General features: G+C 35.8%; 1 protein-coding gene across 1 annotated transcript in view; it reads left to right on the top strand.

Annotated features, from left to right (window-relative positions):
• Positions 1-15,721, top strand: part of Lcorl (ligand dependent nuclear receptor corepressor like) — a 134,377-nt gene that overhangs the window by 68,491 nt on the left and 50,165 nt on the right. The window contains 2 exon segments of the mRNA XM_027386978.2: positions 1,554-1,633; positions 2,568-2,697. Of these exon segments, the coding sequence (XP_027242779.1) occupies positions 1,554-1,633; positions 2,568-2,697 (210 nt within the window).

Raw genomic sequence — 15,721 nt, 5'->3', positions numbered from 1 at the left:
TAATCAGTATTTTTGTTCATTATCATTCCAGGAATGGTACACTTTATTTTCTTTGTAACTTAGCAGAGACATGTCTTCAGCTCCATTGTGCTTTTTCAAAGAATTTCTGTAGCACACCAATAGTTTCCAATTAGCCATTGTATAGCTGTCTCAGACTTTGTTTGTAAGGTTCTACATGCCAATTTATTTAGGAAAAAAATTAGAAGGACATTCTCTTGTAAACAGTGAATTTAAAAATCAGTGCATCTACTAAATGTAACTAGAATAACAGTATTACCATACCTTCTTAAAATGTCCTTAGCAGAAAAGTGTTTCTGTGTTCTACAAACTTTTTAATATATTAGAACTGTTGGGTTGTAAGAATTAGAATTTAGGGGAAAAATGAAAGTAATGTATGTTTTAAATTTTTATTGTCACCATTTCATACATGTTTATAATGTACTTTGGGTATATTTCTGCTTTCCACATTATTCTCACTTAACCTCCCCTGCACCAAGCCCCTCTGCCCAACTCTCTTAAGTTTTTCATGCCCCTCTGCATTTAATTAGAGTTGCTTGCATGGGTTTGGGTTATTTACTTGAGCAAAGACAACTTACCAGTGACTATACTACTGCAAACAGGACTTCTCTTCTGTTAGCGTCTGCTAACTGCCTTTAATGCCTCATGGGAGGATGGGGCCTAATGAGCCCCTTGACATTTATGATGAAATGGGATAGGCCCAGTCTTCTGCAGGTAACTACTACCTCTGTAAGTCTGTAGTGCAATAGCTCTGTCATGTCCACAATGTAATAATACTTCATGCTCCAACTCTTAAATTCTGCTCCTTCCAAGATCTTTTCTGAGTCTCTGGGAGGAGGGAATGTGATATAGATTTCCTATAGGGCTGAGCACTTAGTAATCATTTGTTCTCAGCACTTTTTGGCAAATTATGAGTCTCTGAATTAACTGTCACCACTGTAAACAGGAATTTCTCTGCCAAGGCTGAGAGCAGCACTAATCTATGGGGATAGTACATCGTTTTCTTTCAATCTCGTAACCAAAGTTTTGGAAGTGAGAAAGTATGGCCTTATTTTTTATCTATAAATGGACTGTTCTTTGTTTTTGTAGGCATAATTCCATTTTCTCAAATCTGTGTGTTCTTGACTCCTGTGGTCTTTTCTTCCATTTCTCTGTGTTATATTTTCTTTCAGATTGTGCAAAATTTATTCCTTTCTTCCTCATGTCCTTTTAGTCTGACTGTCATAATGAAAATAAAAAAGAAATTAATAAATAGTGATGATTGGATCTTTGAAGTGATTAGATAATACCTAAAATTCTACTGTTGGAAAAATACTAAGCTATAACCAGCTCATTTTTTTCTTGGTATTTTCTCTCATGGCCTATTGTTTATTTTTCTAGATATCAAGAGGTTAATTTGAAAGTTAGACTTTCTCCCCTTACTTTTAGTAGTTAGGTTTTGTTTTTGTTTTTCATTTTTCCTTTTGCCATTGCTGTGGAAGATGGAGATTTTAATAAAGTTAGTATATTTAATGAATATTTTCCTTCTTTTAAAGACTGTGAACCAGAAGAGCTGACTGACTGGTCTATGGATGAAAAATGTTCATTTTGTAACCTACAGAGAGAAGCAGTCAGTGTAAGTTTTAGTGCCATGAAATTATTTTTAAAATAATCACACAATTGTAACACAGTTCTTTTTTTTTAACTTAATTTGTTCTGATAATTTGTGACTCAGTGAAAATATAAATACTTGATTTTGTTGAATGAAAATAATATGTCCAACATTGAGTTTGGCTTTGAAAATTCATTATTTTTTCTTTTCTTTCTTTACTTTTTTTTTGGTTCATTTTTTGTTTTGTTTTATTTTTTGTTTGGTTGGTTGGTTTTGGTTTTGGTTTGGTTTGGCATTCCTCCTTCAAATTTATTTCTTATTACTCCCTGACTCATAAACTTCATTTTAGATCAGGTTGGCATTTTAGGTATCCAAGGGTGAACTTGGAGACCTAGTTTATTTAAGACCACTGTACAATTTGGTTTCTTAGCAGTTGGTAGTAAGGGGATAATATGCTACTATTTGTTACCCTTTCACAACTTTTAGAGTCTTTGACTATCAGAAATATATCCTGTGTTGATGATGAAATATGTACCTACTATTTAGAGGACATAGATGTGTGAAACCAGCATCTTCTTCTGTGGTGATCCTGATTCCTTATCTATTGTGATGAGAAGAGCAGAGAAGAATTTGAGAGTCTTTTAAGCTCATCTATTTTGTTAAATGTCTGGCAGGATTACTTTACTGGCATGCAATAATAAAATTTTCAGTAATGCCTGCCCACCCTCACGTCCAAGTACACACATATTTTATCATAGTTTTGCTAAGGAATAAGGCTGTTTGGGCCACTGTTGGAAGTATATTTGTTTTTTTCTTCCTGGATTCTATCAGATTTTATATTCTTTTGGTATAAGTTGATATTTTATAAAAAGGCAGAACAACTGAACATTGAGACAATTTTGACATATTTAGGTTTAAATGAAAAGTAATTAGGTATGTTACTTTCTTATAATTTTAGGATTGTATACCATCTCTTGATTCTTCACAGTCAACGCCAACAGAGGAGCTATCATCTCAGGGCCAGTCCCACACTGATAAGATTGAATGCCAAGCAGAAAATTACCTAAATGCACTCTTTCGAAAGAAAGGTAATACTGGCATGCTTTGTCATTTAAATTTTGCAATGTTTGAATTTTTTTCATGGAAGACTTTTTTTTTTTAATGTCAGTCCCTACTTTATTCTTAACTGTGTCTTTCTTTGTTCTTATAGGGGCAATAAGATTATCAGTCTCTTGTGCTAGCCATTTGTCTTCAACATCCTATTCTCAAATTTCTCTTTCATAGGCACCTTTCAAGATATTTTTTGTGCTTCTTACTTTCATTATTTTATCACTATTTTCAAGTCTTAAAAAATCGTTGGATGATGCAGTTATTGATACGTTATATTGCAGGCCTACCCCTAATAATATATCTCTTACATCATTTGCCAGCTGGCATACTGCTTTAGTGTCAGCTTGAGTATTCATGCTTGACATTAAAAAGTCTGTTCTGAATTTGTCTGTCTGGTGTATTTCAACCAAATGGGTCTTGTTTCACTTATTCCCATACTTGACAGATACAGGTAAAGGCAGTTTTTATATTTAAACTATTTGGGAAAAGAATAAGGTATTCCATGTTTTATACCTAACCATTCCCATGGTCGCAGGTTGTATTTCTTCAATCCCCATGTGAATGTTTGGAGAAAGGAACGTTTGGATTTGTGAGGGATGGGGTTACCATTATCTTCTTCTTCTAGAGATTGAGTAAACCCTGCTTGTATTCTTCTTACCTTGGTACTGGTTCTGTTTTACTTCTCTTTAAAGTTAGGTTCCAGCATATATTTTTTGCTAAGTTGATAACTTCATATTTAAAATATTAAGCAGTAATATTAAAAGTACTGTTCACCTTTGAGTCTTTTATTTAGTTGCTCACTCTTCGACGTTCTTTGGGTTTAACTATGAGATTCTTGTTTAAAAAAAAATCACCATATAATTAAAAGGCCTAAAGAGAACTAAATTTTAAAAACACTGAAATAACAACAACAAAAAACATTCCTTGTGTGTTACTGAAATAGTGTTGGAGAATTTGCCTTATCTTAAAAAGTATATTTTTTCACAGTTTTTAGTGGGAGCCAGTGTTAAAGTATGTGACTCATTTACTTTAAAAATTGCAAAATACTAATTTAGAAAAACTGTTCTGTCAATGTGTTTATTATACCTAGTTGTCACATTTATATCTCTAAGAATTAAAGTTAACACAAATAGAGTATAGTTTAGTTCACACTGGAATTCATTATTCCTTATTCTTCCTTTGAGTCATTTATAATGGTAATAAATACAGTTGTCAATATTAATAACTTTCAGTTCGTTATAGTATGGAGTTAGCACCATGCTCCATTACCTTGTTAAGAGTAATCAGTGAAAACTTGGTACTATTTCAGCTGATTCAAGCATCTGGGTCTCCAAGAGGTCTCCTACCAATAGTTGGGTGAGTGTTATTGGGTATTTAGTGACCTCTCCATTTGGGAATTTCTTGTTTTCTTCATGATCATTTGAAAGTTTACAGAGAACTTAAATGAAAGATTTTATTAGTATAGTACTTTTGCCTTATTTCAGTTCTTTGATAATTTATTTCTAGCACATCACCATTTTTTGGATTTACCTAGGGTTTTGTTATTGTAGTTTGACAATTTTACTTCTGTAGAACCATTTTAGAGATTTCTAGTCTGGTTTGACCAGAATGAGGACAGAAAAGAATACCTTTTAATGGAATTGACTCTATTAACTAATTGGTTTTTTTTTTAAAAAAAAAATGTAACTAGCTATACTTTGAGATAACTGCTAATAAATAATTTTAAAGAAAGGAAATATATGATTCTTTGGAGTAGCAGTTTAGATGTTGATGAAGCTTTTGTTTTCTGAAACATTCCTTAATTTTATCATTTTTAGATATTCTGGATATTGATAGCAGTAATATTTATACTTTGCTACTTAATTTGAGCAATAGGTTTATACTGATCATATTGTCAAAATGTAAAGTAAAAATCATATTCTATTCTAACTTACTGTATATTCTAATTTAGAGTTTTGAGGATTGTGTAAATATAAATATAAACTAGTATTTGGATTAATAATGTCATCAATTATGACTGAACATTTAAAGCCTATGTAGGTCACTCTTCTCATTTCAATGACAGAACAACTTCAGAGGGAAAGTTTATTTTGACTCACTATTTTGGAAGATTTCAGTCATTTATGGTGGAGAAGGCATGAAGGCTTAGTTTAACTCTAGTTTTCAGAGTTCTGGGTAGGAATATGAGGCACAGCTCCTTGTACAGCAGCCAGGCAAAGAAGCAAAAGTTGGGCGATAAGCCTTAAAGGCTTCTCCTTTGTCACCCATTTCCATCAGCCTGCTCCTACTTCTAAATTTCCCACAGCTTCCCTCAACAGTGTCACCAACTAGAGGCCACAAGTTGAAAGACTCAAGCCTAGAGAGTCACTTCTGTTTCAGATTACTGCAGTGCTCCACCTCCTCTGCTGCTTTTTTAAAAATTAATTTTTATTTAAATTAAAAACAATCATATTTTATATAGCAATCCCAGTTCCCTCTCCCTCCCTTCCTCCCACTCCTGCCACCATCTCCTCATCCTAACCCCAATCTACTCCTCAGAGAGTGAGGCCTCCCATGGGGGATCGTCAAAAATCTGTCATATCACTTGGCACAAGACTAAGCCCCCCCCACCCATCCAGGCTGAGAAAGTATCCCTCCATAGGGAATGGCTCCAAAAAGCACTAGGGATAAATGGTGGGTCCACTGCCAGCTGGCCCATAGACTGCCCAAGCCCCCCAGCTGACACCCACGTTCAGGGGCCTGGTTCAGTCTTATGCTGGTCTCCCAGCTGTCAGTCTGGAGTCTGTGAGCTCCCACTTCCTCAAGTCAGCTGTTTCTGTGGGTTTCCCTAGCATGGTCCTGACCCCTATGCTCATCACTCCTCCTCCTCTATAACTGGACTCCAGGAGTTCGCCTCAGTGCTTAGCTGTGAATCTCTGCTTCTACTTCCCTCAGCTGCTAGATGAAGGCTCTATGATGGCAATCTAGTCATCAATCTCATTATGAGGGAAGGGCATTTAAGGTAGCCTCTCCACTATTGCTTAAAGTCTTAGTTGGAGTCATCGTATGGATTCTTGGGAATTTCCCTAGTGCTAGGTTTCTCATTAAGCCCTAGCTAGAGCAATAAGACAACAAAAGGAGATCAAGGGGATATAAATTGGAGAGGAAGAAGTCAAACTTTTACTATTTGCAAATAGTTTACATAAGTGACCCAAAAATTCTGCCAGGGAACTTCTACACCTGATAAACACCTTCAGTAAAGTGGCAGGATATGAGATTAACTCAAAAACAAAAAATCAGTAACACTCCTATATATAGATGATAAATGAGCTGAGAAAGAAATCAAAGAAACATCAATCACCCTTTACAATAACCACAAACAATGTAAAATGCTTTGGAGTAACTCTAACCAAACAAGTAAAAGACCTGTATGACAAGAACCTTAAGTCGTTAAAGACAGAAAGTATAGAAGATACGAGAAAATGGAAAGAAAGATCTCCCAGGCTCTTGGATCGGTAGGATCAACATAGTAAAAATGGCAATCTTACCAAAAGCAATCTACAAATTCAATGCAGTCCCCATCAAAATCCCAGCACAATTCTTCACAGACCTTGAAAGAAGAATACTTAACTTTATATGGAAAAACAAAAAAACCAGGATAGCCAAAACAACCTTGTACAATAAAAGAACTTCCAAGGCATGACAATCCCTGACTTCATGCTCTACTATAGAGCTGTAGTACTGAAAACAGCTTGGTACTGGCACAAAAACAGACAGGTGGACCAATGGAATCAAATTGAAAAGCCTGATGTTAATCCACACACCTACGAACACCTGATTTTTGACAAATAAGCTAAAATTATACAATGGAAAAAAGAAAGCATCTTCAACAAATGGTGCTGGCATAACTGGATGCTGACATGTACAAGATTTTAGATGGATCCATATCTATCACCATGCACAAAATTTAAATCCAAAAGAATCAAAGACTCAACATAAATCCAGCTACACTGAACCTCTTAGAAGAGGAAGTGGGGAGGTACCCTTAAATGCATTGGCACAGGAAACCAATTCCTGACCATAGCACCAGTAGCATAGACACTGAGATCGACAATTAATAAATGGGACCTCCTGGAACTGAGCAGCTTATGTAAGGCAAAGACAGTCAACAAGACAAAGCAGCAGCCTATAGAATGGGAAAAGATATTCACCAACCCCACAGCCAACAGAGGACTTATCACCAAAATATACAAAGAACTCAAGAAACTAGTCAACAAAACACCATATCTAAATAGAGAATTCTCAATAGAGGAGTCTAAAATGGCTGAAAGACACTTAAGAAAGTACTCAATATCCTTAGCCATCAGGGCAATGCAAATCAAAACAACTCTGAGATACCATCATACATCTATCAGAATTGCTAGAATCAAAAACATCAATGATAACTTATGCTGGAGAGAATGTGGAGAAAGAGGAACACTCCTCCATTGCTGGTGGGAATGCAAATTTATACAGCCACTTTGGAAATCAGTGTGGCAGTTTCTCAGGAAAATGGGAATCAATCTACCTCAAGACTCAGCAATTCCACTCTTAGGCATATACCCAAAGAATGCACATTCATACAACAAGGACATCTGTTCAACTATGTTCATAGCAGCATTGTTTGTAATATCCTGAACCTGGGAGCAACCTAGATGCCCCTCAATCAAAGACTGGAAAAAAAGAAAATGTGGTAATATGTTCAATGGAGTACTACTCTGCTTCTAAAACAATGTTAAAAGAGAGGTTCTGTTACTGTCATGCTAATTAGCAGAGACCATGGTGCTCAAAGTTACATAGCACTTCTCAGTTCAGGGTTTTAAACATAAGGTAAAATGGCTAAACATTTCAGAAATCTCAACATTTCAAGAAGAAATGAATGAAATGAAAGATATTCTATGTCATGAACACATCAATTTTAAAAAAGATAAAACTATATTACTTGTTATTGCATAGCATTAGAATTGTTTTATTTAAATTGAGTAGTCACAACTGTGAAAATGTTGTGTATTTGTCATAGATTTCTATTTTCCCCTTAGAGAGCTATTATGCATCTAGTATTAGTTTTCTTGTTCCATGATTAGTCCCCTTATCTAGATTACCCCTGCACATAATTTTTGCCATTGAGGATGCTTATTATTACTTAAACCAAATTCAATTTGGGCAATCACTTGTAATTAGAAGCAAGTAAAAATCTTTTTCAGGGTTGACATAAAGTGAGAGTGGAATGCTCTAGTACAAAGACAAACTTTTACTAATTTCTTGAATGAATTTTGCCTGGATTTCAACCATAAAATAAAATGAAATCTCATGTTAATGGAAATTTTATTTTATTTTTTTACTATAGTCTTCAATTTCCAGGAACAGTATCTCTAATATCTTCATTCCTTAGTAAATTTTTTTCTTTCTTTTTCTTAAATCCAGGCTGACTTGAAGCTCAAAATTCTGTCTCAGCCTCTTTGGTATTTGGATTGCAAGTATATACTACCAGTAAATCTTTTTTTAAAATATATTTTGAAATGAAAGTATAATTTTATCATTTCCCACTTTCTTCCTTCTTCCCTTCCCATGCACCTCCTTGCTATCTCTCAAGTTTTTTTACCTCTATTTCTTCATTGTTATGCTGCACACACACATACATGCATAACTACGACCTGCTTAGTCTGTATAATGTCACTTGGGTGTATATGATTTTAACACTGACCACTTCGTATTGGACAGCCAATTTGGGCATTCTTCGCTGTAGAAGACTGTCTTTCCTCTCCCAGCATTCCTTAGTTACCTATAGGCTTTTTGTCTAGAGCTGAGGCCCCACAAGTTTTCTATATTTGTTTGCCTGTTGCTACTATCCTTGTTCAGGCCATGTTGATATGAGACTTTATGGGTATGGCTTCACTGATATTTCTAGGAGATGAAATTTTATGGCAAATTTTCTGTTCCTCTGGCCTTTACAGTCTTCTCATTCCTTCTATAATAATGATCCCTGAAACTTACGTATAGGAATTGTGTTGTAGATGTATCATTTGAGACTTGACTTCACAACTCTGTATTTTGATCAGTTGTTTTCTAAAGTGGTTTCCATCTATTACAAAGAGAAGTTTCCTCAGTGAAGAATAAGAAATACACGTATCTGTGGATATAAAGAAATATTTAGAATGTAGTTAAGGATTATGCTGATTTAGTAAAGTAGAAGTTATAGGTTCTCAGTTTTCCTTCAAGATTCATGACTTCACTAGCCCCACCTGGCTGGGTTTCCTGTACCAACCATGACTTCCCTCTTGTTGAATGGGCCTTAAGTCCAGTTAGAGAGTTGTTGCTTACCACCAAAATGTGTATGCCACTATTGCACCCTTAGAGATACTATGCCATTGGTCATTGTTGTACTTAATAGGCAGCATAACAGGGTAGGATGGCCAGTTGCTTCCCTCCCTTGGAAGCTTGCTTGTCACATTTGGTACCATGAATGCTTGTCCTCAGGTAGGAGTCTTTTAGTTCAGAGCCAGCTCAGATCCTATGGTGTGGGTCCTGTAGCCAAAGTACATATTGTCTTCAGCAGTAGGGACTTACCTTCAAGCTCTTTGAGGCAACCATGGACAATTACAATAGCCTATGTTTGGTGATTCTCTTGGACAGCCCTGACCAACAACTCAAAGAGAGCTTCTCATGCCTGATGTTAGGGGGTTTTATTATATATAGTCTGTGGCTCTTGTGGGGAGCTTTGTCAGTCCAGATGTAAAATTTTCATTTAAGCTATATATCTATACACAGATTTACATGTATCATGTATAAAGTTAGATAGATGTGACTCCCTGTGATTTTTTGAAACCCTCACTGACATTTTTACCTCCTTCCTTCTACATTAATCTTTTTTCCTCCTCCCTAATTAAAGCCCCTTCTAAGAGAATATTTTTGAATAAATAATAAGGTAAATTATGTTCAGTTATCTAAGTTTCTCTAAGCATTTACTAGTGTTCATTTATTTTATTTAAAGAAGTAAATTATTTAGTGCCTATATGTATACAGTTTGCTTTTACTATTTGTAGTTAAGTATTACCATGTATAGTATAAATATCAGCCCATGGGTCCCTTGTGTTTTGTTTTTGTAGTGCTAGGATACAAACCCAAGGCACTACTTGCACTAGGCAAATAATCTACCAATAAGTTGTATCCCTACCCCTTAATCAGTTTTTTTATTCGTTTCTTTTGCTTTTAATTTTCTTTTACTTTTTTATTTCCTAGGTTATATTTAAGAATTATAGATGGATAGATAGATAGATAGATAGATAGATAGATAGATAGATAGATATGCATTAATCATGTTCTATGTATATAAACATAGTCTTGTAGATATATATGGCCTTGTCAGATGTTACCATGTAAACTAAATTGTATTTTGGATTTTAGGATATTTTGGATATTCTCTAATCATCTAAAGTATGAACATTATTGCTATATGGTTCCAGAATATGGAATATGCTGCTCTTTTTTTTTTCAATTAATCTTGCCTAAATTGGACAACATATGTACATGGTAGCTGAGCCATTGGTCAATATATAAAACAAAAATGAAAATATCTCTCATCAGACTTTTTTCCTGCTTTATTTTTTACTCCCATGTATCTATCCTTAGCAATGATTTAACTATTATTCTAGTATGGCATATGGTCCCTCAAAAAAATGCTTAATGGTGGGTTTGATTGCTTGTTTGAAAGCTCTACTAGTCAACACATTCCCCGTAAATTTAATACTAGCCAAATTTTACATAAAGTTCTCCATGTCTTTTCTATTCATACTCTTGAAACTCTCTATACTATAGCATGAAATAAATATTAAGTCAGTTCATTAAAGATGGGTTATGACTGATACAGAATATGTAATTTCTTAGGACTTTAGTTATTTATATGCTTATATTGCTTTTATCTAAATTTAGGCACCTTTATGTTAACGTAAATTGACATAACTCATTTAGGCCATAAAATTTCTTTCCATGGTGTGATATCATTGTGTTATATTTTGAATTTGCTTTATATGGACAACACTTTTACTTTCAAAAAGTATTTTATTGCAATAAAATAATACACATACTACTATTCTCTTTCAGCTATGTTCATGAAAAGAGTTTTCATACCTATAGCTACACTGTAGAGTTGTCAGATGAAGAGTGAGTAAGGGCGTGTGTGTGTGGGGGGGTGTTTTATAGTAGTACACTTGGAATCCCTGAAGAGTAAGACGAGCTAAAAACAAGACTTTGGATACTATATAGAACAGAGGTATCCTTAAAAGAACAACCATAAAATTTTAGCTTTTATACAATTTACTTTTGTATAGTAGTGGGAACTAAACCAAGGGCCTTGAGCATATATGGCAAGCACTATTCTGAACTACATCCCCAGCCATGAACCTTTAATTTCCAGAACTAAGTGTCCACTGTGGACTGCTTCAATCCTGAAGTGTTTTACTGTTAATCCCTCCTCCCCTCAGAAACATGTGGTTCCCTGAGTTTTTACTGCATGGTTTTCTTCCTGTTACTTTACTCCCTGAACACTGTCATCTTCTCTCTACCATGTTCCTCCTCTGATGAATCCAATAAAGAAATGAGCAAATGAATATGTTGGATTAAAGAAAATTTTCCTCTTTAGAAAAATATGATTTATTGTATGTTTGTATGTTTATGAGTGCAGCTGTACACATGTGTAAGGTGGTGGGAGGATAAGTTGGAGGAGCAGGTCCCCTCCTTCTACCATGTGTACCCTGGGGATCAGCTTTAGGTCATTAGGCTTGATTGAAAATGCATTTCTTCATTGTGTCATCTTATTGACTCAGCTTCTCCCATTCTTCCAAATTCATCCATGAAATGTTCTCTCCTAAAACTAGAACTTCAGCTTCCTTTTAATTTCCTTTGTTTTCTTTATGTAATCCAATTCTGTAGCTCTCATTTTTTATTTTTTTTAAAAAAGTGTTGTTAGTCTTGATTGTTTTAAGCTTTATTTTTATTTATGTGTAGATGTGTCTGTCTCTATGTTTATGTGTGCAGGTGCCCACAGAGGCCAGAAGAGGCCATCAAATCTGCTGGAGCTAGAGTTAAGAGGTTTTGTAAACTGCCTAGGATGGGTGCTGGGAACTAAACTCTGGTCCTCTGCAAGAGTCATCTCTTCAACCTCTTGTTCTGAGTGTTCTCAAGTTCATATTCCTATTTACATCTTTCTAGGTATAGCTCACATTGGCACATAAGAGGCATTATGTGTGACACAAGACTTTCATTTACTCATTTTCTGTTCTTCTCCATACCCTTTCCTACACTGTTAGATCCCATTACAGTGTTTTTCATTTCCATGTTATACTTTAGTATATCTGTCTTCTGTTAAACTATGAACTCTTTGATGCCATGTTTTATTGATTTTTCTCCCTGTGTTAAGCACATTGAGTTATGATGTGTAAGTGAATGAATTTTTCCTCTCTAATTTCCTAGGAAAGGTAGGCTTTATAACTTACTTATGTGTATTGGGCTCTTTGCATAGCTAACTGATATACCCAGGTCTGTTGAAAAGACTCCTCCTACTAGATATGTTTGAAACAAGCTTCTTTTACATGTCACTCTCAGTTCGCTCTCCCTCCCCTGATGCTCCCCACCCCCTATTCCAAGCCCTATCTGCTCCTCAGGGAGGGTGAGGCCTTCCACGAGGGATCTTCAAAGACTGTCATCATTTGGACCAGGGCCTAGACCCTCCCCCGTGTGCCTAGGCTGAGAGAGCATCCGTCTATGTGTAGTGGGTTCCCAAAATCCATTCGTGTATTAGGGATAAATACTGATTCACTACCAGAGGCCCCATAGAATGCCTAGACCTCCAAACTGACATCCCCATTCAGTGGGTCTGGAACAGTCCTATGCTGGTTTCCCAGCTATCAGTCTGGGGTCCGTGAGCCAACCCCTTGTTCAGGTGATGTTTCCGTGGGTTTCTCCAGCCTGGTCTTAGATACTTCTTATAACTAACTTTGTCATGTCCGTTCAGTTCTATATGTTCTAATTTGAAAATGAGTTTTTAAAAAAATAATTTTTTTAAAAATTTTGACACTAATTTTAATTTTAGTGCAAAAGCATAATAACCATATTTATAAATGTTTGCCTTTGTTTTGCTGCTTAGTACTAGCATCAAAGGCAATTGAAATCCTCTCACATACATGCCATTTTATCTTCCTCTTTTCTGATACATCTAAAATCATTTATGAAGGAAGAAATTAAAGTGGGAAATTACCAATACAGAGCCAAGTAGAAATATAAGGGTATTTAATAGGGAAAAGCCTTACAGAGCAACCTAGCCAGCCGGCATGGCAGCAGCCTGTATGCAAGCCAAAAGGGAAACCGAAACCGAAATTGACCAGCCACTGACGGCCTCTCACTCTACGTCACCCTGATCTGTAGCCAGCCCCTAAGCAGGCTTGGCTACAGGTTCCCCTACAATTCCCCTTTTAGTCTAAAAGAGGATTAAAACTTAACAGTGTAAAGTATCCAAAATTAACAATCATAAAGGTGAAATATAAGAAGATACAACAATCTGCTTATGTCACATCCTAACTGTTTTTTAACTAAATCCTAAAGTCATCTGAAAGAGGTGTCCAAGCCTGAACACCTCCTTCCAATCCCAACCATAAACAATAGGAAGCTATCCCTAACTAGGTAAATACACTATCCTAAATGACAACAATGGGGAAAGTGGGCGTAGCATCCTCCAAGTTACTTCCTGCTGAAATGGGACAGCAATAGCTTTGTGGGGTCCTGTAGGAAGAAAATGTTAGTTATAGTGAAAGTCTTGAATGGATTGTATCCAGTCCATGTTAGATGGGATTTGCTTGATTGAAGATCTCGCTTGAAATCCTCAACTTGATTGAAGTCAGTACCCAAACCTCTGGCCGGAGTGTCAGTTGAAATGGAGCAAGTTGGTTCCAGTGCAGTCGAGGAGGTGTGGCCCATTTTCTTTCCAGGGTGTCCAGGGATTGCTGTCAGGCAGCTCTTCATTGGCTGAATGGGACTCAAACATAAACAGCAGAGAAATGTTTACTTGTGTATGTACACATGCTGGGGAATGCAACCATGGGAGCATAACAATTATGAGAGGGTGTACACCTTGAAAGAAAGATCCAAGAAAAGACAAAGACAGTCCCCAAATTCTTCTTTTATTCTGTATTACATCAATTGGCTCCTTGATACAATACAGAAACTCTAAAGTTTAGTTAAATAACGTGCTTGGATTTTAGAGGAGGAAAGCCAAATCCACCTCTAAATCCAGCAATGGTTAATTGAATAGGGACTAGGAAATAAAGAGAAATAGAGTTCTCTGAGAGACAACTGTAAAGTTTACCATATGGCACGTTCCTTTTGTTTGATGGTTATAGCTACCTTTTCTTCTTAAGCATCTACCCCTGCAGTGTCCTTTGCCTTCTGGAGATGAGTTTTCCTGTGAAGATAAAAGCAAAACATTTCCCTTTCCTTTGGGAGGTTTCTATTAGTTTGAATTTTACAGAGTTTCTCAACATTTATCTAAGTCCAGTAGTAGAGAGAGACACCAGAGGTGATAAAGTGGGAAATTACCAATACAGAGCCAAGTAGAAATATAAAGGTATTTAATAGGGAAAAGCCTTACTTACAGAGCGACCTAGCCAGCCAGTGTGGCAGCAGCCTGTACACAAGCTGAAAGGGAAACCGAAACTGAAATTGACCAGCCACTGACCGCCTCTCACTCTAGTCACCCTGACCACGCCCTTGCAGGCATGGTCAGGCAGACCTGTAGCCAGCCCCCAAGCAGGCGTGGCTACAGGTTCCCCTACAAGAAATATTCTACTTTCTCAGAGACTTGGCCTGTTTTTATTACTTCCACACCAAAATTAAATATATCAGATATCCTAAGCCATTACGTATACAAACTGGAACATAAAGTATGTTCATTCTTCAAAGAAAGCATGATAACTAATTAAAATCTGTGTCATTATTTTTTTCACTCTTCTACCCAGCTGTAATCCACTTGATAGGATCCATGAAATGGCAATGAATTAACTGTTCTTTTATTAGGTTCTACATTCCCCTTAAATTGTAGTGATTTTTTAATAGAGTACAGTCCTCATGTTTTGAAAATGTGTTTCATAATATACAGTAATTTTTTAGGTTATAGAATTTAAATATTGTAACTAACTATACTTATAAATTATTTAAGAGTGTTTTAAGAATAATTTTGACTGCAAAATAATGTCAATAGAGAGTATTAATATTTGTAAACTTTGAAATTTAGAGTCAGAAAATTCTTTTAATATTTTAGTCCTTTATGTAATAAGTAATACCTAATATATTGCATGGTATTTTAGCCATTCATAAAAGCTGTATTGTGTATGCCTCTTTATCTAGAGAGTGAGCAGGGGCAAAATGGAGGGAAGGAAATTAATTACTGGTCTCCATGAGAGATTGGGTGTAGGACCCATGCAGATACAAAACTTCCTTGATGTCTCATAAAATAAAGTAGTACAATATTTGCATATAGCTTACATATATCCTTCCCCTTGTTTACTTCCTACATTTCTTTATTTCTTAGAATTCATAATGCTGTATAAATACCTGTTAAGCCGTTGTTGGATAATAATGACAGAAAACATCTATACATGTTTGGAATAATTTTTTCATGAATGTTTTCAATCTATACCTTGAATCTAAGGATTTAGAATCTACAGTAGGTAAAGTGGGTATTATGGCACTCATTCAATTTATATACAGTTTAAATAAAAATTTTAGTTATAAAATAATGTATTTTTTAAATGTATGTGCAGTAGCTGAGTGGTGGTGGTACATAACTTTAATCCTAGCACTTGGGAGGCAGAGGGAGGTAGATCTCTGAGTTCAAGACCAACCTTATCTACAGAGGAAGTTCCAGGACAACCAGTGCTACACAGAGAAACCCTGTCTCAAAGAAAAACAACAACAAAAAAAAATGTTTGTGTGTTG

Source organism: Cricetulus griseus (genome assembly GCF_003668045.3).
Source record: "Cricetulus griseus strain 17A/GY chromosome 1 unlocalized genomic scaffold, alternate assembly CriGri-PICRH-1.0 chr1_1, whole genome shotgun sequence".
NCBI classification, from domain to species: Eukaryota; Metazoa; Chordata; class Mammalia; order Rodentia; family Cricetidae; genus Cricetulus; species Cricetulus griseus.
Note: the sequence above shows the minus strand (reverse complement) of the source record. Positions and strands in the feature narration are given on the sequence as shown.